At 48.9% G+C, this 19430-nt stretch overlaps 8 protein-coding genes across 8 annotated transcripts; 7 read left to right on the forward strand and 1 right to left on the reverse strand.

Moving 5' to 3' along the window:
- Positions 1–254: 254 nt before the first annotated feature.
- argEF (bifunctional acetylglutamate kinase/N-acetyl-gamma-glutamyl-phosphate reductase) lies at positions 255–3273 on the forward strand (the record flags this gene model as incomplete). Its single annotated transcript, XM_057169499.1, is given in 4 exon segments — positions 255–283; positions 515–1742; positions 1757–3164; positions 3218–3273. The coding sequence occupies 4 exon segments, from the start codon at positions 255–257 to the stop codon at positions 3271–3273; spliced, it is 2721 nt and encodes a 906-aa protein (XP_057016890.1).
- Positions 3274–4405: 1132 nt separating this feature from the next.
- N7466_010111 (Rad21/Rec8 N terminal domain protein) lies at positions 4406–6709 on the forward strand (the record flags this gene model as incomplete). The annotated part of the gene is made up of 5 exons (XM_057169500.1): positions 4406–4424; positions 4493–4529; positions 4577–4717; positions 4848–4982; positions 5050–6709. The coding sequence occupies 5 exons, from the start codon at positions 4406–4408 to the stop codon at positions 6707–6709; spliced, it is 1992 nt and encodes a 663-aa protein (XP_057016891.1).
- Positions 6710–8084: 1375 nt separating this feature from the next.
- On the forward strand, positions 8085–9606 carry N7466_010112 (DUF3237 domain-containing protein; the record flags this gene model as incomplete). Its single annotated transcript, XM_057169501.1, has 5 exons — positions 8085–8153; positions 8256–8729; positions 8818–9138; positions 9221–9515; positions 9578–9606. The coding sequence occupies 5 exons, from the start codon at positions 8085–8087 to the stop codon at positions 9604–9606; spliced, it is 1188 nt and encodes a 395-aa protein (XP_057016892.1).
- A 2664-nt stretch (positions 9607–12270) lies between these two features.
- N7466_010113 (uncharacterized protein) lies at positions 12271–12927 on the forward strand (the record flags this gene model as incomplete). Its single annotated transcript, XM_057169502.1, has 1 exon — positions 12271–12927. The coding sequence occupies one exon, from the start codon at positions 12271–12273 to the stop codon at positions 12925–12927; it is 657 nt and encodes a 218-aa protein (XP_057016893.1).
- A 350-nt stretch (positions 12928–13277) lies between these two features.
- On the reverse strand, positions 13278–14168 carry N7466_010114 (uncharacterized protein; the record flags this gene model as incomplete). The annotated part of the gene is made up of 1 exon (XM_057169503.1): positions 13278–14168. The coding sequence occupies one exon, from the start codon at positions 14166–14168 to the stop codon at positions 13278–13280; it is 891 nt and encodes a 296-aa protein (XP_057016894.1).
- Positions 14169–14770: 602 nt separating this feature from the next.
- Positions 14771–15853, forward strand: N7466_010115 (uncharacterized protein; the record flags this gene model as incomplete). The annotated part of the gene is made up of 1 exon (XM_057169504.1): positions 14771–15853. One exon carries the CDS (start codon positions 14771–14773, stop codon positions 15851–15853), a length of 1083 nt encoding a protein of 360 aa, XP_057016895.1.
- A 584-nt stretch (positions 15854–16437) lies between these two features.
- Positions 16438–18038, forward strand: N7466_010116 (hydantoinase/dihydropyrimidinase family protein; the record flags this gene model as incomplete). Its single annotated transcript, XM_057169505.1, has 2 exons — positions 16438–16473; positions 16560–18038. 2 exons carry the CDS (start codon positions 16438–16440, stop codon positions 18036–18038), a joined length of 1515 nt encoding a protein of 504 aa, XP_057016896.1.
- Positions 18039–18332: 294 nt separating this feature from the next.
- Positions 18333–19130, forward strand: N7466_010117 (aspartate/glutamate racemase family protein; the record flags this gene model as incomplete). Its single annotated transcript, XM_057169506.1, has 1 exon — positions 18333–19130. The coding sequence occupies one exon, from the start codon at positions 18333–18335 to the stop codon at positions 19128–19130; it is 798 nt and encodes a 265-aa protein (XP_057016897.1).
- Positions 19131–19430: the final 300 nt, after the last annotated feature.

The following is a 19430-nucleotide window of genomic DNA, read 5'->3' on the forward strand; positions in this document are numbered from 1 at the left end:
GAGTTTGACTTGATGGCCTTGGCATTTGTGAAAAGATACTTTATGGGTTTTATTTATTCTCGCACATGGTAAGATTTTTGTTGAGTTGCCGTTGGTGTTCCCCCCCCCCTCCATAGTCACTTAGATATAGGAACACTGTGATTCGTAAAAAGAAACTCGCGCTTGTTAAAAATACCAAAAGGGGGGGGATTAGAGGGGAAGATTTAATCCCTGCAAAAAACGAGTCAATTGTCATACGTAAAATGATATTCGAGATGCAGGACGAACATCTTATCGGCCAACGGTAAATGGCGCTCGCTAGAAAATCCAGTCGTGGCTCCACCGCCTTCTCCCCATCATTGGATGTGATCGCTCCGAGGCCCGGCCGACTATTACCTTGGTATCTGTAAAATCTGCAGTTAGTCACATTTCCCTCCTCTAACCTTACCTTCCACAAAACACAACCCACCTTCGCTTTTCATTCCATAAAAAGGGGGACACCTCCCTTGCTAACCTGCAAGTTTCTCAATTGCAGCTGCCGCATGTTGGTGAGCAAGATGCTGTCCCTTCGCTCCGCTGTGCGGAGAGCTTCCACCAAGCCCCTCCGATCCTTCTCCGCACCACACATCGTCTCTCCCCTTCGCTGTGTCGCTGCCCGTTCCTCGGTCTCGACTCCTCTGCGCCAGGACCGTAGCTACTCTCGCTCTGGTGACCCTAACCTGGCCTCTACCCGCAACACTGTCGTCCAGCTGTTGAGCAACATTGGCTCCAAGCGTGAGGTTCAGCAGTACCTCTCCCACTTCACCTCCGTTTCGTCTCAACAGTTCGCCGTCATCAAGGTTGGTGGTGCTATCATCACTGAGCACCTGCAGACTCTGTCTTCTGCTCTTGCTTTCCTTAACCATGTCGGCCTCTACCCCATCGTCGTCCACGGCGCTGGCCCGCAACTGAACCGCATGTTGGAGGCCGCCGGCGTTGAGCCCCAGTTCGAGGATGGAATCCGTGTCACCGATGGTAAGACCTTGGCACTGGCCCGCAAGCTTTTCCTGGAGGAGAACATGAAGCTGGTGGAGGAGTTGGAGCGTATGGGTGTTCGTGCTCGCCCCTTGACTGCGGGCGTTTTCTCCGCCGACTACCTGGACAAGCCCAAGTACAACTTGGTCGGTAAGATCAATGGTGTCGACAAGAAGCCCATTGAGTCCGCCATTGCCGCCGGGTGCTTGCCTATTCTGACCTCCATGGCCGAGACCCCCGATGGACAGGTGCTTAACGTTAACGCGGACGTGGCGGCCGGTGAGCTGGCCCGCGCTCTGCAGCCACTGAAGATCGTCTACCTGGCTGAGAAGGGTGGTCTCTTCAACGGTGATACTGGCGAGAAGATTTCCGCCATCAACCTGGACGAGGAGTACGACCACCTGATGACTCAGTGGTGGGTCCGCCACGGTACTCGCCTGAAGATCAAGGAGATGAAGGATCTCCTGAGCGACCTTCCCCGCTCTTCCAGCGTGGCTATCATCCACCCTGCTGATCTTCAGAAGGAGCTTTTCACCGACTCCGGTGCTGGTACTTTGATCCGCCGCGGTAACAAGATCCACGTCAAGACCTCCCTTTCCGAGTTCGAGGATCTGCAGGCGCTGAAGGATGTTCTCATCCGCGACCGCGAGGGTCTTGATGCCCGCGCAGTTGTTGACCGTTACGTCGAGGGTCTCAAGGAGCACCAGTTCAAGGTCTACTACGATGACCCTATGGAGGCTTTGGCTGTTGTTCTTCCCCCCAGAACGGCTCTGTCATTGCCCAGATGGCCACTTTCACCATCACCAAGTCCGGCTGGTTGACTAACGTTGCCGACAACGTCCTTTCCAGCGTCATGAAGGACTTCCCCAAGCTCGCCTGGACCGTCAAGGAGGACGACGAGAACCTTACCTGGTTCTTTGACAAGGCCGATGGTAGCCTGAGCCGCGACGGCGAGGTTCTCTTCTGGTCCGGTGTTGAGGAGGGTGAGGAGGTTAAGCAGCTCGTTCAGGAGTTCACCAAGAACGGTCGCAAGATGTTCGGTGATATCAACCTCGAGTCTCGCCTCCACAGTGCTCACCAGGCCGCTTCTCTGCCCAAGGGCTTTGGCGCCAGCGGTGCCTCTGCTGAGCAGAAGCGTGCTTTCTCCACCACCTCCAACGTTCTGCGTGCCAGCCGTGCTGTGCGCCCTGCTGTTGCTGTCAAGGGCCTCCGCACCTACTCCACCACCAACCCTAACCCTCCCCTCGGAGAGAAGAACGCCTCCAACTCCTCCCCTGCCAAGGTTGCTCTCATTGGTGCCCGTGGTTACACCGGTCAGGCTCTGATCAACTTGCTTAACGCTCACCCTAACATGGATCTCCGCCACGTTTCCTCGCGTGAGTTGGCCGGCCAGAAGCTCAAGGGTTACACCAAGCGGGAGATTATCTACGAGAACCTCAGCCCCGATGATGTTCGCAAGATGTCTGCCAACGGTGAGGTTGACTGCTGGGTCATGGCTCTGCCTAATGGTGTCTGCAAGCCTTTCGTCGATGCCGTTGACGAGGGTGCCGCCCAGGGTAACGTCATTGTTGACTTGAGTGCCGACTACCGTTTCGACTCCAGCTGGACCTACGGTCTGCCCGAACTGGTTGACCGCTCCAAGATTGCCCGTGCCACTCGCATTGCCAACCCTGGATGCTACGCCACTGCTGCTCAGCTTGGAATTGCTCCCCTTGTTCCCTTCCTCGGTGGCCAGCCCACCTCCTTCGGTGTCTCTGGTTACTCCGGTGCTGGCACCAAGCCTAGCCCCAAGAACGACGTCAACTTCCTCACCAACAACCTTATCCCCTACAGCTTGACCGACCACATCCACGAGCGCGAGATCAGCGCCCAGCTCGGCACCAGCGTTGCCTTCATCCCCCACGTTGCTGTCTGGTTCCAGGGTATCAGCCACTCCATCAGCATTCCCCTGAACAAGGAGATGACTTCCCGTGACATTCGCAACATCTACCAGGACCGCTACGCTGGTGAGAAGCTCGTCAAGATTGTTGGCGAGGCTCCCCTTGTCAAGGACATTGCCGGTCGCCACGGTGTTGACATTGGTGGCTTTGCTGTCCACTCCAGCGGCAAGCGTGTCGTTGTCTGTGCCACCATCGACAACCTGCTCAAGGGTGCCGCTACCCAGTGTCTCCGTAAGTTGCATTCCACCTCATTCCACCTAAGCATTGCTAACACACATTTACAGAGAACATGAACCTGGCTCTGGGTTACTCCGAGTACGAGGGTATTCCCCTGGAATAAATGCTTCCCTTAGTGAAGTGAACCCGTTCGGATCAAATTTATAGGGTGGTTGTTGCGTTAGGGTGTTGTTTTGTGTTGTATGGTGTGTTGTGTGTTGTGTGTGTGGTACTATTAATAGTATGCCGTGATGTTGTCGGTTGGCCCGTTATTTACCCCGAGTGCATCTATATGTTACTACGGGTTTGAAACTGGTTTCATGTCCCTTGGTATCGATCACCAGCCTGGTATATCCTATGCTGCCCGCTTACATCTGTCTACATTGTCCTGCGCCGAAAGAGTCGCTTCTCTGTGGATGTTGGTGTCTTGTCTCAATCTTGCCATTTTTGCCTTGTTTAGATTCCATGGACTCTTGATGTTTCCTTTTCCCTTTGTCTCCTACTTATCTTCGGTTATATATTGTGCTCTTGTTCCATGGTTCTTTGGTCCTAGAGGGTGTGCTAGAGCACCTCAAGTGCTTGTTGCCGCACTGAAAAGTAAATTTCCTTTGCAATATATGTACCTGATCTGTTACCAATATCAGCTGCAGCTGCTTATTTTCGAACATCCGAATTCGTCGTAACACCTAAGTTGCAAGGTGAAGTTATTTAGTTCACTACTACGAATCGAAGGGACATTGAAATTGATATCCACATGTGCAGTAATTTTGAATACCACACATGTGCAGATACTGAGCTACCGTGCTAGGTTTAAATGGACTTATTAGGTAGAATACGACTGCTGGATAACCTTGGAAATACTCAGCTACCGTAGGGTCAATAAGTACTAGATAGAACACTTCCAAGCTTCAAATGTTCCAACATTTAGAGGTTGAGTCTATTATGTTGCGCCGCGTTGTCTACTACAATGTGTGTAGACTGTTTACTCACTTCACCCCCAGTCCTGGAGGCCATATTGGAATCTCCCACTAACCTCCCTCCAACTTCCCACCAGCTTCCCTTTCACTTCCCATTAATTCTCCATCTATTTTCCATTCGTTTCCCATCAGCTTCCTTCTATTTTTCCATCTCCCACCAGGCCATCTTATCAATTCAGCCAATAATCATCAAGACCGGCAACGATATCAACGCGACTCTATCATCAACGTAATCAGCTCGACGGAGAGAACCCCATTTAAACCAACGAGGCAGCCACCATGTTCTACAGTCACGAAGGTAAGTCAAACTATCCCATCTATCTAGGGACTCGTTGAGGCTTTGTGGATCCGAACTGACTTCGACAGTCCTCACCTCGCCCGAGTGCGGCGTTGCGACGATCTGGTAAGCATAAATCGTTGATCAAGCTCAATCACAGCTAAGAACCTTAGGCTCGTCGCCACACTCGGATCCCGATCTATCACCAGACGATTCAATCGCAAGGCTATTTTCGACGTTGACGTGCCCGGAGCATGCAATGTCATTGTCAACCCCGAGGCGCCGATGGCGCTGCGTCTGCAAGGGAACCTGTTGTAAGTTAAAATATCTTTGATATCACCTCAATCCAGTCGCATTCCTAGTCTTCAAACTTCCCTGACATATTCCTCCACTTCACAAACCCCCGCTGGCACAGGCTTTCACTGACACAAACTTGCAATTCAGATTCGGCATCTCACGAGTTTATCACGAACAGTGCGGCTATACCCTCCTCGACGCGCAGACCATGCACGACAAGATGGTTTCAATGCTGAGGGCCTTACCTGGCGGAGGACTGGATCCTGATGCCGGCAAGGCGAAGTAAGTTGACGAATGGGCTTTCATGAAAGTCGGGACTGGCAAGGTGCTAACTACATCTCCATCGCAGACCTAGCAATCTACTTTTACCATATGATCCCGCTTTTATCCCCGAGACCAACCTCCCCGGTCTCAACATCGACTTCACCATGATTGACCTTCTGGCCGACGAAATGTCAGGCAAGTGGTCTAATCTTTTGCTCAAGACACCCCCCGGTAGCGAATCGAGCGCATCTCACCTCAGCGTCCGTTTGGAACTGGGCTCAGACGATCTTCTTCGTGGTGGAGACATGTCCGACTTTAATGCTGGGGGTATTGCAATTTCCCAGAACGACGGACGCTTGAAGCGAGAGCGCCCGGGAGACGAAGAAGGCGTCTTGCTGCAGCCAGACTTTGAGATCGATGAGAATGGCAATATAGTTGAATTTGACGACAGTAATCTTTCACCAAGAAAAAGACGGAAGCCCAGCACGGAGCTCGAGGGCAACCAGGGCTATACTGTGGATCAGACTGGCGAGGCGATGGATCTCACAGAGGAAGTGGCTTTGGCCAGAGACGATGCCATGGTGAATGCCACGTGTATTATGGAAACAATCAATCCCGTTGAAGGTGGTCAGAACTCGGACAGACCAGCCGAGCAAGAGGAGACCGAATCAGTGATGGAGCGACAAGCGCGTCAGTACAACCGGGTTATCAAGACCATCAACTCCGACGACACCATTTCTCTCCGCAATACAGATCTCGCACGATGGAACAATGAGTACGTGGCCAACATGGCGCTTGCGTTGAAGCAGAAACAGAAGAACAAGATCCAAAACAATGTGAAGAAGAACGGTGCATTCTGGGTCTTTGGCCAAGGCATCGGGTCGGTGGGCATCGGACTAGGCGCAGCACATGCAAACCACCCACTGAAGTGCTTCTCGGGCGAAGAGCTTTATGACGCAGTCTGCGGTAATACCAAACCATCCACGACCGAAAAAGAAGTCCGCAAGTCTGGCGATGGAGGCGATGAAGATGAAGACCAGCTGCGCCGTGCGCAGGACAAAGGCAAGGGCTCACAGCTGGACAGCGAAATCGGCCGTCACGCGCCCCCCAGTCTGATGGATGAGCACTCCTCCCAAATGCCATGGAACCTGGCCTCAGCCCAAAGCTCCCGGATCGGACGCCTGGGAAGCCTGAGCGAGCTCTCTGGGAAATTCGGAATCGGCGACTCGAGTCTCCGAGGAAGCGGATTTCGACGAGGCCGTCTCACGAGCGCCAGTCCGCTCGCCGGACGAGGATACCGCGACCACTATGATTCTCTTCCCCTCTCGGGTGAAGAGGGTCTCGGCGGAGGACTCGATGAAGAGCTTGAAATCTCCAGATACCTGGAGGCTGAACTTGCGGTCGACAAGGAGGACATTACGACCTTGTCGCGTCGGACATCGGCCATGGACCGCGTTGCGTCGCAGCTGGACCAGGAGAGTATGAACTTCTTTGATTTCATCCGGGATATGATGATGGTTGGCGAGGATGGGGAGAGCCTCGGGATGGAAATGGCGTTTTCGGACCTTCTCCCGCCCGGCAAGACGTCACGCACTGTGGCTACGCAGGGACTGATGAATGTGCTTACGCTTGCTACCAAGGGAGTTTTGACGGTTTCGCAAGAGCCGTACCGTGATGATGGGGTTGGGGGTTGGGGGAAGAGATATGATTACGGGGAGATTTTTATGCGCATGGAGGGGTCGTGAACTGGTTAGTATTTTCGGTGATTTGATGGAGTGACATGGGCATAAGCGACATCGGCATTGATGGCATGTGATTTCATGGGGGAGGATTTCAAGGCGTTTATCGTGCAACTAGGAGGTTGCTATTTTTATGATGGTTATGTTCTTAATTTGAGTATGGGTAATATTCTGCATCCAGTTTGTTTTTTTTTTTTCATGACGCCCGCGTTCTCCCTTCCACGTAGTTAATTTGGTAATGACGGCCTGAGGGCCTCTGATTTTGTCATTGTGGGCGGAAGAAGGGGAGGGGAGAGAATACTCCAAACCAGTGTAGCAGTGCCAATGGCGAAAAGCGAATGACCTGTTGCAATGTTTTCCGCCTCGTTGCGCCCAAGATGATATAGATCCAGAGATGTTTACACTTACAGGTCGCGTTAGATATACTGTCAATCTTACCAGGAACCTGTAAGGGAGAGGGACGGTTGACAGTATCGCGTATGGGATACGGGATATACAGGAACGGGGTCAAGAGTCTTTGGAACAGTACGCAGTAATAATACTCACATACCAGCATCTATACACTTTGAATTGCATATACCTATATCAGTTTTCAGGGAGAGACTCGTGAATTTTTATCTTTGGATGAGCGTAATCCATCTTTCTCCTATTGTGTTTTTCCATCCCCTACTTTTTGGTCATTGGGATTTTCTGTGCGCTTAGGATTTCTTTTTTTAACCGAGCGCGTGCGGTCGGGGATGCCTTGGGCAGCCTGCTTGGCGTGATTTTGTATGTGCACTTTCATGCCTTGTAAAGAGGAAAGAAAGAAATATTATTTCCTTCAAGATGGAATCGAGACAAGACGTCTTACATCAAATTAAGATTTTTAATTTTGAAGGTCTCTTTGTTTGCCTCGTGTACCGGGCTATGTTGGCGCGTAAATTCGAAATTGTAATCATGCTGATGTTTCGGTAACTGTTCACAGCTTGGAGAGAACTACCATCAATGGCTATTCGGCACAATGACTCTTGTCTAGCGAAAATTCCAGGATCTTGTAAATCGAAAGTAGACTACATAATAAATTATACTAGTTTACCATAGATTCTACCAGCAGCAATAGAAAAGAAAAGGATGTAATCTAAGTAGATTAATTTTCACGATACGAATCTGCTTATCGGAACCGGACTCATAATTACGCGGAGCGGCGAAATAACGCGTTCCGTCTTCGTCTTTCCATTTCTTCCTTCTCCCTCTTTCATCCCAAAACCCCCACCGCGAAACATCACCGTAAAACGAACCGGTTTTGCGTCGTGTCTCAAAATACGCGAAGTTTTCGTTTCCCCCTTGGAGCTGTATTTTCTTTCGAGTTTCGCGTTTCATTTTATCGTTCTGATTCTTCATCATGGGTCGTACTGTTGACCAAGAAGTTCACGCGGCGTTTGTCGAATTCCGCGCCAAGGAAGATGATAAGGTGCGTCGTATTTCGTAATATTTCCAAACCCACCGCCATCGTCACTAACATACGAGAACCCGTTTTTTGGGTGTTGCTGCACAACAGTGCCTTTCCGTTCAGTGCATCTACTGTCAGCAAATTCGCGCCAAAAATACCTCGCGACAGAAGCAGCACCTGAACGAGTGCCTTGGTCTGCGCGGTCACCCCAACGCTCCCCAGGCCACTCAGTCTGCTCAGGCTCCGAACGGTATTGGCGCCCCCAATGGATACCCCGGCACTCCCACCACCGCTCCTGCCCCGGGTCCATCTGGCCCTACCATGCCTACTCCTAATGGCTCCATGATTGCCAACGGTGTCAACCCTCATGCAACCCCCCTCGGAACCCCGTTGTCCAATCTGCAGAACCGCCCTCCTATGGTCACACCTGGCCCCCCTCCTGTAGGCGCCCCTCCCGGCTCTGCGCCTTCTTCGCTTCCTCCTCCTCGCTCGACCCCGAAGCCCAAGTCGAAGCCAAGCACCTCGAGCTTGCCTGCGCCCCCGCTTGATGATGTGCATGCCGCATTTGTTGAGTTCCGCGCTAAGGAGGAAGATAAGGTACGTTAACAATCAACTTAGTTCTCGAACTTTCTTTGTTTAAAGACATAAAATTATCAAAAGAATGTTCATGCTAACAATGGGATAGTGTTTGTCCGTCCAATGCATTTACTGCCAGCAAGTGCGCGCAAAGAACACTAGTCGCCAGCGTCAGCACCTGCTGGAGTGCTCTACCTACTTGAGTGTTATGAAAGACTCCATTCCCGCAAACAACCTCCTGCACACCTTCCCCGAAGGTGATGTTGCACGATCCCTGCAGATCCCTGCCCCGACCCTTGAGCTTGACTTCCGCATGAGCATCAAGATGAACCCCAAGGTTCCTGTCGGTCAGAGCATCTGGGGCAACCGCGAGTGGGTCTCCTTCATTGGTGGTCAGTGGGCTGGACGATGGGGTAAGGGTATTGTTCTGGTAAGTTTCTTTCCCCTCCCCCAAACTGTCTTAGGTTTCTTGGGTATTTTTTTTTCTCGTTCAATTCTAACGTTTCAAACAGCCCGGTGGTCAAGACACCCAGATTGTGACCAAGGACCAGAACACCCACATTCGTGCCAATTATCTGCTCCAGACTGCCGAAGACCCTCCTGCTTTTATCATGATCAAGGCCGAGGGTTGGCTCACTGGTGCCAAGGACGTTCTTGAGAAAGTCAACGACCAGAGCCAAGCTGACGGTATCAACCCCGGCAGCTACAAGTACCGCCTTAACCTCTCCATGGAGACTGGAGATGAGCGATTCACATTCCTCAACACTCTCATGTGGATTGGCAGTGGCTGCCGTCGTGGCACAGAAGGTAAGCTTTGGCACAAGTCGCTACTCGCATATTAAATATGAATCATTACTAATTTTATGCAGTGATCTTTGATGCCTTCCGTGTCAACTAAGTTGACCAGAATTCTCCAATGTTTTGACGTTCTTCAGCGTGTGTGTATTCTTTTTGTGATGGGAAAATGGTGTTATTTTTTTCTTATGTTATCAACAACGCGTCTAGCGCTTTTATGACCAGTGCTTTTGTGTAGTTGAAATTATTCCTCTACCCGTTGTTGCCTCCGAGATCTGCGGTGTGTTAAGCGATTGCTCGAGTGATTATTAGCTTATGCCCTTTTCTCCCTTTGACCTGTTTCTTTTCTGATGTATCTCTTTGGACGAATCTTGTGTTACTGCGGCTGTGGACAAGGGCGATCCATATTCTCGGATCAATGGATATGGCCATTTTATGGTTTACTTTCCCTTCTAAATTGTTTCCATATTGTTATTAAATTTTGCTCTTTTTCCTACTCATTCACATTTCGTCGCTGGATGGATGCAATATCTGTTCTGCGATTTAATATTCCACGTATCTAATTATTCCGGTCTCAGTAATTTCAATGTTAAGTTGGTAAATTGTTATGTTTCGTTTTTAACGTTTGCCAAATTGAAATAACGATCCAGTATCTGTTATTTACCTCCACATTGAAACTTAGAACGCGTACAGTATCCATTAAACGGATCGTTTCAACATTGGTATTCGACGCTTAATCGCGTACTCTGTAATCCGCTCTTACCCCGGACTCACCTCTTGCATGGGGTTTTTACGGCTCCCCGCAAACATTGAAACGCACGTATGTAACCTTACAGAGGGCCTGAACCCAGGATTGGATCAGTTATGAAATCATTTTGTTTACATGTATAATTTACACTTATTCAAGATTTTCCATGGTTCTCGACACTTTGGTTATCTTATCGGAGCTTTCCATTGATTAAAACATTGATTTCAGTCTCCGGTACTTTTGGCGTATGTTCGATGGTACTTCCATGCCCATACTGGGATATACTCGTGTATCGGGTACCCCGTACATACCCGTGTTTTCAAGCTTAGTGCCCGGTACGCATGGTGGATCTCACGAAATATATATTTAGCGTCTAGGAAATGCTGGAATTTTGCTCTTGTTTTAAAACATTGAATATCGGGTTTTCCATCAATTCTCAAGTGCTTGATGCACACACTGGAAGTCGGTGAGGTTACGAGGGCTTCCCTTAAGGTGTAGTTTGTAAGCACTCACTTGAGCTGCATGCGTATTCAATGTTTAAAAACTGAACATTGGAATCGGACATTCAGCGCTTCGCTAAGTTAATCAAAGTTGACGAACCATTTGTAGGGAAAAAACTTGAACATTACAAAGCTTGACCATTGGAAATTATGTATACATACTAGTCTGTGTAAATATAGATTACGTGGCTAATATTGGCATCTGGATATTCCAAGTGATGTGGACAATGTTGAAATACCTACTGGGTACTTCATGGATGGATCTCATCTATCCCCCAATTGAGTCTAAGGCGATAAATAGTGTGGACATCTGGAAGATCCAGTCGAGCCATTCATTTCAAGCATCGCTAGCCAGCAGTGGCGGAAGTGGATTGAATAATCTTTGTAAACTACTAGTATTATATTTACCAGCAGGAGGAATCAGGCAATCAAGATATCCAAGCGCGTTAACTAAATTTACTTCAAGACTTGCGTTTTTTTCATATCAAGTAGCTGTCAATTCCGATAACAATAAATTTTCGACTTCAATGGTGGTCATGGAGTAGGGCTTGGTCACCCGCGATTTTCTAATTTATGCATACCTCCAACATCCAGATGTCTCTTATACAGCCCTTACTATACGAAATCCCCATGATGTTCAACCTCACTGTTATGAATGCGCCCCAATACCTCTTAACGCGATGACTCATGCCCGCCATCGTGAAATCACATCAACAATTTCCAAACAAAACTATCTAAATAACTTTCCCACTAAAGCCTTTCTTCCTTCAACTCTCCTTCACCGAATATATGCCCTAGATGCTTGGCCATAGTCGCGCGTTTGATCACCTACCGCACCAGCGACAGACACAACCTTCTGATATTCGTAAGGAATTCATACAGACTCTGTTGTTTCAAGATCCTTGCAGTCAGTTACTGTTGGCCTAAGTGCTTCACTTTTTGTGGGGGCAGTCGTCGTTGTAACTGAACAGAACAGTCTCGGAATAGCCGGCGCTAAAATCATTGTGATGTGATTGGTTAGGAGTTAGCATCGTACCGCATGACGGCACAGGGGCCTATGCTGCACAGATACGTGACATGATATGACTGGTGCATTTTGTTCGAAGAAAGTAATTATTACTGCACTATATTTACTAAGGCTGACGTGTTTCTTTGAACGTACATTGAACCTGCATTTGGAAGCCGATGCAGGTGGTTATTTTTAGGAGCTAGTACTGAGTCATTGGTTTTACAAACACTTCAAGTAGAAGAGTCTGTTTTATTTTCGGGTTTCATATCTGATGGCCAGTATAGGATATTTAGACTTGATCTTGGAAGACTTTGATTAAAAAAAGGACCTCGGACTCGGAAGATATGAATTCATTTTTGAAAGCAAAGCATCATTCAGGATTCCTTGTCTCATCTTGACGAAGACCACCATATTTCAGTCTTTAGAGTCTTAATACTTTGACATATTCCATTTTACTTGATTGAACCTACCCTCTTCTCAGCTGCTGATCAAAATATCAAACATGTCAAAATGCCACCCGCAGCAGCGCAGCCAAAGCCGCAGCCCCCTCCAGTCCCAAAGTCGCGCACCAGTCCGGACAAGAACCGACCAAGCACACCATCCGCCGCCAGCGAGGAAAAGTGGTACAAAGTCTTCGTGCCAGAATTCGACCGAGTGAGCCCAGATCCTCTTGAAGAACACATAAAGAGATTCCACGTCGGCATCTTCATTGAAAAAGACCCGGAATCTGGCATAGGAGACTTTTTTCACGTCACCGGCGACCTTATGATGAGAAATGGCATGAGCTACGAGACAAAGACGAACTGGGACGCGAGAAACTCTCGTCAATTCGTAAAAATGACACAGCTTGGATGGATTCACGAAACAGATTCCAGTTTTTCTACAATAGACAGTATCTTGAGGAAAGTGGATAGGCCGGCCAGACAGCAGGGAATCAACTTTGAGCTCAAGGATGAGACGTGGAATAGGGTTGTGTGGATAGAGGAAGATGGGAGGCCTTCACCGAATAATATTCCCACGCGCCAAATTAGGAAATGTAACGAGTGGGTATGGGATGCGGAAGAGGCGTTGGACAAGGCTGGTATTTTGAAGTGGAGAAGAGAGGTTGACCAGAGTGATAAGTCAACCCGGCGGCCACTTGGATTGATATTGAAAGCCGAAAATTGAAGCTGAAACGAGTCCCTGATCGTCCCTGATCACGCACGATTATACCGGTCGAAATATGGGCATATAAGGAAGTGGGTATCTTGGACTGGTATTTGAAAGTGTTGGTGAATGGAATTGGGTTTGCCGGTGGAGAGCAGTATGTGGTAGAACATTGGACGGACTTTGTCTCTGTTTCATATCTCGTATATTGAGTCATTTAGTAGTTCTGGAAGATAATCATGATGCCGACGGCTCCTTATTTCAGTTCAACATCTCGGTGGCATGTAGATTTTGAGAAGGCGGAAGAAAATACAGCGCGATAAAGACACAGGTGCATGTAAGTCATCTCACATACCCGGATGAAATGCAATTTAATACCCTAGATCCCTATCAATCTGCTGCATGACAGCCATTTCGGCGGGATATACTGGAAGAAAGTCCTGAACGCGCCAGGACCAGTCTTCATCCCAGGCGAAATGGAGGGGCCAAGATGCAGTGAAGAATTCCCAATAGCCAGGAAACCAACCCGAACTCTCCCAATCGACGAGTGCGACATCAAAAGATCGACCACCTTGATGATTTAGGCAACCCGTCTCTGCAACCATGATATTCTTCTGTTGAACGTCTCCATGTGTCAATACGGGCTGATGACCTTGGAGAACAGCAGCGAGGTACTTTTCGTAAAAGCGAGCCTTGTAGTCGGGCTTATTTTGCTGTTCAACCAAGGTCCTGTAATTGCCAACGAGGCCTGCAATGAAGGCAGATTCGTTGAAGAAGGGCCCTAGATATACCCGATCGCCTTTTTGGCTAAAGAATAGAAAATTATGCACGCTGCCCCCATCTAGGCTTCCGAAAAAATTAGGGTCCGGACACTCAACCTTGCGCATTGTGTCGAATATGACTTGAAGTTTTGTGACAATATCATCCTTCTCTGATTCCGCTAATGATGTCCAAACTGAGTCCAGTTGCACACCGGGAACACGTTGCATGATTAGGTAGAATTTTTCAGAATCATCATAGTACATTGCGTATAGTCGTGGGGCTGGAACTTCTGGGGCGCATTGTTCAAGGTAAACCAAAGCTTGGCCTTCCCAGACGTCTACGCGACGCCCATATTTCACAACAATGTCCTCGTTCACTGCTACAACCTTGGTAGCCGACGTCTTGCCCAGGATATTGGTGCAAGCATGTATTTCGTCGATCGTAGGTAGCGTAGGCAGAGGCTGAGAATGATAAAAGGGAACAGTGACTGGTTGCCACATTGTAGCAACGAGCTGACGGAGGTTGGAGATATTGTAATGATGAGTAGTTCAACGGGACAGTCAGTGAGCGGTGAATGCGGCGGGAGCCAAGTAGTACTGGTAGTGAGTGAGTGACACATTGTTGCGGGGAAATAAGGAAAGCGGTGGATCCATGTTCCTTCTCACATGCAGTCTTGTAGGCTGTACCTACCAGTTGACCATCATCAAGCATCCTTTACTCAAATCCATTATCTGACCCACATTTGTTTTTGAACTCCATTATATGCAGCGCTCCATTATATGTATGTCAAATCCTTGAACGCCATGATATACAAGATAAGCTCCGCATTTCGAATCTTGCCCTGGCAACTCATAATATGACAGTCAATCTTCAATTCCGTCGGTATGAGAGGCTTATCATATTTACCCCACCGAGTGGAGAATGATAATACCAATGTTGGAGTAAAAACCCCGATAGCTGATAACCAGCTGCGGGGTTAGCTCACACTGTGCTTTATAGTGCTGAATCCACAGCGCTGCGTCCTGCAATTGACATCACCGAATCGCTTTTCCCAAATAAATTCAGTTCATGAATTAGAAACCGACAACGCCTGGCGAAAATAATGAACCCCAATACCACACCCCCCAGATTAGTAACAGTGGCAGCCTGCCAGCTGGGCCCCATCCACCTCGCCGACACCCGCGAAGATGTCTTGAAACGCATGATCTCACTACTAGATCACGCCGCAAAGCAACAAGTCAAACTGGCCGTCTTTCCAGAGCTCGCCTTCACCACTTTCTTCCCCCGATACCTGCTTCAAGGCAAAGATCTAGACCAGTACTTTGAAATCGAAGATCCCAGCAAAGGAAGCATTGAGCAATCACCCAACACCAAGCCTCTTTTCGAGCATGCACGCAGTCTCGGAATCGATATCTATGTCGGCTACGCCGAGCGCAGCATCCAACCATCCGGCTCCCACATAGATTACAACTCCAGTGTCTACTACTCCGCAGAAGCAAACAAGATCGTTGGCAAATACCGCAAAGTGCACTTACCCGGCTCCGTCGAGCCAAAGACCGAGCCAGGCGCCTTCCAACAACTAGAGAAGCGCTACTTCAAACCAGGCGATCTCGGATTCCCCGCGTTCAGGGCCCCGGGACTTGTCGACGGGGCGTTGAAAAAGGGAGAACCTGGCGTAGAAAGTTCTGCGATGACGGGCAAGGGAGATCCGATTATCGGGATGCTGATATGCAATGATCGGCGATGGGCCGAGGCGTGGCGCGTGTATGGCTTGCAGGGAATGGAGATTATGTGTTGTGGGTATAACACCACTGCTTTCCAGACTACTAGTAGTGGTCATGCGGTGGATATGAGCGCCGAAGCGGCGGAGGAGCTGGTTATGTTGCATCATAAGCTTTCCTGTCAAGGAAATAGCTATATGAATGCTTGTTTTAGTATTAATGTTGCGAAGACGGGGGCAGAGGATGGGAACCCGTTGGTTGGGGGGACAATTATTGTACATCCGCTTGGCCATATTATTAAAGAGGCTGCGACGAAGGAGGATGAGTTGGTGGTGGCTACGATCAATTTGGCGGATTGCGATCGACCGAAAGATACGGTCTTTGCTTTTGAGAAGCATCGGAGGACGGAGCATTATCATGCTATTGTTGAACAGAAAGGGGTTATTGAGCCGGACCTGCTGTGAAAGCTTTGGAGAATAGACTGAAATAATGCTATTCGATTTGGAGTGTTAAAATGCCTTGGACTAGGACCTCGAGTGAAATCGAGTGAAATACCCGGTTGGCGAAGGTTGAGGCGAGTTAGCCTGGAGCGTCACTTATCTAATAAATAAGATGTCAAGTTCAGGTTCTCCGTTAAAGAGCTATGGTCCAGCCTCAAGCTGCGAGTAGAACGAATGGAGAGGTTGAATTCCTGCCGAGGACCGAGACACGACGGAACTGTGTTTGAAGCGACGTGTTAGGTTAGCTCCATTCTACTAGCAACATAATAGCTAGCAATGATCTACTATTGAATGACAATCAAGATTGATAGATAGCAGTCTTTGATGACTGCCACTTGCCACTTGTGTAATGATATTGGGGTTATGTAATCCTTTCGTAAGATAAGATTGAGGGGTTGTGTATCGAAGTTGGGGTAAATACTTTTGGAATAGCGTGAAGCAGATCAGAAAACCAAAGTCCTGATACAAATCCCATACAAAGACTCTCTAGCACAACTTTCCTTTTGAAACTTACAGAGGGCATACAATCCTGAAGACCTGAAACTATCATGTGTCTAGACATAATTGTGAAAAATGGCCTTATTGTAGGTGATAAGCCGATAACTCTTTTCATATACCTATAAGGATATAGGCACATCATTTTGAGCATAGAAGACTGACCCAAAAACAGGTCACGGAAAGCGGGGTGCTTCCCAGCGGACAGAGCATAGGAATATCGAAAGGGAAAATATCCATCATAGGATACGATTTGCCCGAAAGCCCAGAGACTAAGATCATTGATGCCGAAGGAGCATATGTGACCCCGGGAGGGGTAGACTCGCACGTTCATCTCGCCCAGAGAAATGCCCCAACGGGCGATAACTGGGAAACCGGGACTCGCAGTGCGGTTGCCGGTGGCACAACAACAGTGCTGGCATTCACATCTCAGACAAAAGAGATGACATCACTCTTTCCTGTCCTCAAAGAATACCACGAAAAGGCAAGGGGACAGGCCTATTGCGACTACGGATTTCATGTTATTATCACAAAGCCCAATCCGAAAATTTTACAACAAGAGCTTCCGTCGCTTGTGAAAGAAGGAATCACAAGCGTGAAGTTATACATGACGTACGAGCTATACAAATTGTCTGACCATGAGCTTCTGGACACACTGCTCGCTTGCCGGTCCTTGGGCATGACAACAATGATCCACGCCGAGAACGGCGACATGATTCAATTCCTGGTCGAGGGGCTGGAGAGAAACGGCCACACGGCGCCTTTCTTCCATGCGATTGCAGGTCCCAAGATCGCAGAGGACGAAGCTTCGTACCGAGCTATCCGGCTCTCGGAGCTGGTCGACGCTCCTATCCTACTAGTTCACGTATCCTCCGACGGGGCGATGAAGCACATCCGAGACGCCCAGACAAGACTCCTTCCTATTCACGCCGAGACATGTCCCCATTACCTCTTCCTCCTGTCTGACAGATTAGCGAACAAGGAACATGACCATTTCCACAGTGCAAAGGGCGTGTGCTCTCCACCCCTCCGGCACGACGTGGAAGACCTGGAAGCTCTCTGGCGGGGAATAGCGAACGACACGTTCACGGTATTCTCATCGGACCACGCTCCAACAAAGTATGATCATCCGCAGGGGAAAAAAGCAGGGATTATCAACGGAATTCCGAAATTCAGCAAGATACCCAAAGGCATCCCGGGTATTGAAACTAGATTGGCCCTTCTTTTCAGTGAATCGGAGGGATATCTCCCGAAAGAGCGGGCCAGACTCAGTCTCCCTCGATTTGTGCAACTGACGTCTGGAAATCCGGCAAGATTGTATGGGTTAACGCAAAAGGGATGCTTATTGCCGGGGTTTGACGCGGATCTGGTCATATGGCACCCGCACGATAGGGGTGAAAGGACTATTTCGCAGGTTAATTTGCACCATGATGTTGACTATACTCCCTTTGAAGGGATGCGCGTGCGGAATTGGCCTCGCTTCACGATGCTGCGCGGGGAAGTGGTGTGGAATGCAGACGAGAATGTGGTTAGTGGTGTGAAAGGATTTGGACAATTCATTAAGCGGGATGTTGGGCGTGTGCTTGTTGGAAAGACGGGTCAACTTCCGGCTGGTATGATGGAAGGAGAGCGTGAGTTCTGGCTTCCCAAGTAAGACATCGTGATGTTTCCGTATTTTAACAATTCAATACGTTGGGGTAAATACCCCCACTTGTTTCTGAGACCCCGCTCGTCTCGGCCCGTATTGTTTCGGTTATAGATCTAATTGTTGAAAGTAAAGTAAGTGTGTTTATCTTGAGGAATTCAAGGATCAAGATTGGGTGAAAAGCAGGCAATTACCACTGTACAGATTTATTCTGATCCAACTGAACCTTGTACTTTTCTCGTTGAACCGGGATCGGTATCTCGATCTACTTTTGTACGAGAACCTCTAGCAACGAGGACCATCATGGAACGAGCAAACGGGGAGCTTCCCAATGTCACAGGCTCCTCCAACCAACCCAGAATCAACATCCTGCTGATAAACCCAAACGCAACAGAATACATGACAACGGACTGTTTAAATGCCATTGCGCCTACACTGCCCTTAGGCGTTACAGTCCACGGATTCACCGCTCCACATCCCGCGCCGACAGCAATCGAATCCCAGACAGACGCAGTACTGTCCACTGCAGCGTGCATCCGGGCAATCAAGCCAATAGCAAAAGACTACGACGCTTTTCTTGTTGCCTGCTTCCGAGAACATCCACTTATCAGCGTCCTGAAAGAAGAGTTCTCACAGCCCGTTCTCGGGATCATGGAAGCCGCGATGTATGCGGCGCGAATGCTGGGAAATAAGATGGGAATCGTGTGCATGTCCGACCGATCCGTGATGGCCCATCCACGCACTGTTTCTGCATATGGATTCTCAGACTATTTTGCAGGGTGTGAATCCGTGAAGCTGGGTGTACTGGAGCTGGACTCCGAGCCGAAGGCCGATGTGCATGCGAATTTGACCGAGAAGATTCGTCATCTTGTTGAGGGTCGAGGTGCTGATTGTGTTCTCTTGGGTTGTGCAGGGATGGCGGAGATGCGGGAGATTTGCAAGAGTGCTGTGGAAGGGACTGGAGCGAGGGTTTTGGATGGTGTCGCTTTAGGAGTGCAGTTCCTTGTCGGCTTGGTGAGAGAAGATCTTTCGACGGCTAAATCAGGGGTATATCGAGATTCTGGCGCGGATAGGGCGAAGCGCAATCAAGGTTGGCTTTGACATCTGGATGTTTGAAGCCAACATTTGAAGGGAATTCACTGTTGAAAATATGGAGGGTGCATAAAGGAACATGGATTTCTAACCACCTATGCTTTCACATATCGTTGAAATCCCAAGAATAATTTCTCTGGGGCGTTTCTTGTTAACGTGTTTGGGTTTTGTCGGGGACGAGTACTGTGAAAATTTGAATAGTCTATGGATACTAGTGCAGCTGGGCATAGAATATGTCGCCCGAACACAGACATCGACTTGGAGCACGATCCACTCGCTTTGTAACTTGGAATGTGCGTTCTTCTTATG

Source organism: Penicillium verhagenii, assembly GCF_028828195.1.
Source record: "Penicillium verhagenii strain IBT 33310 chromosome Unknown utg000010l_segment0_segment0, whole genome shotgun sequence".
Lineage (NCBI taxonomy): Eukaryota > Fungi > Ascomycota > Eurotiomycetes > Eurotiales > Aspergillaceae > Penicillium > Penicillium verhagenii.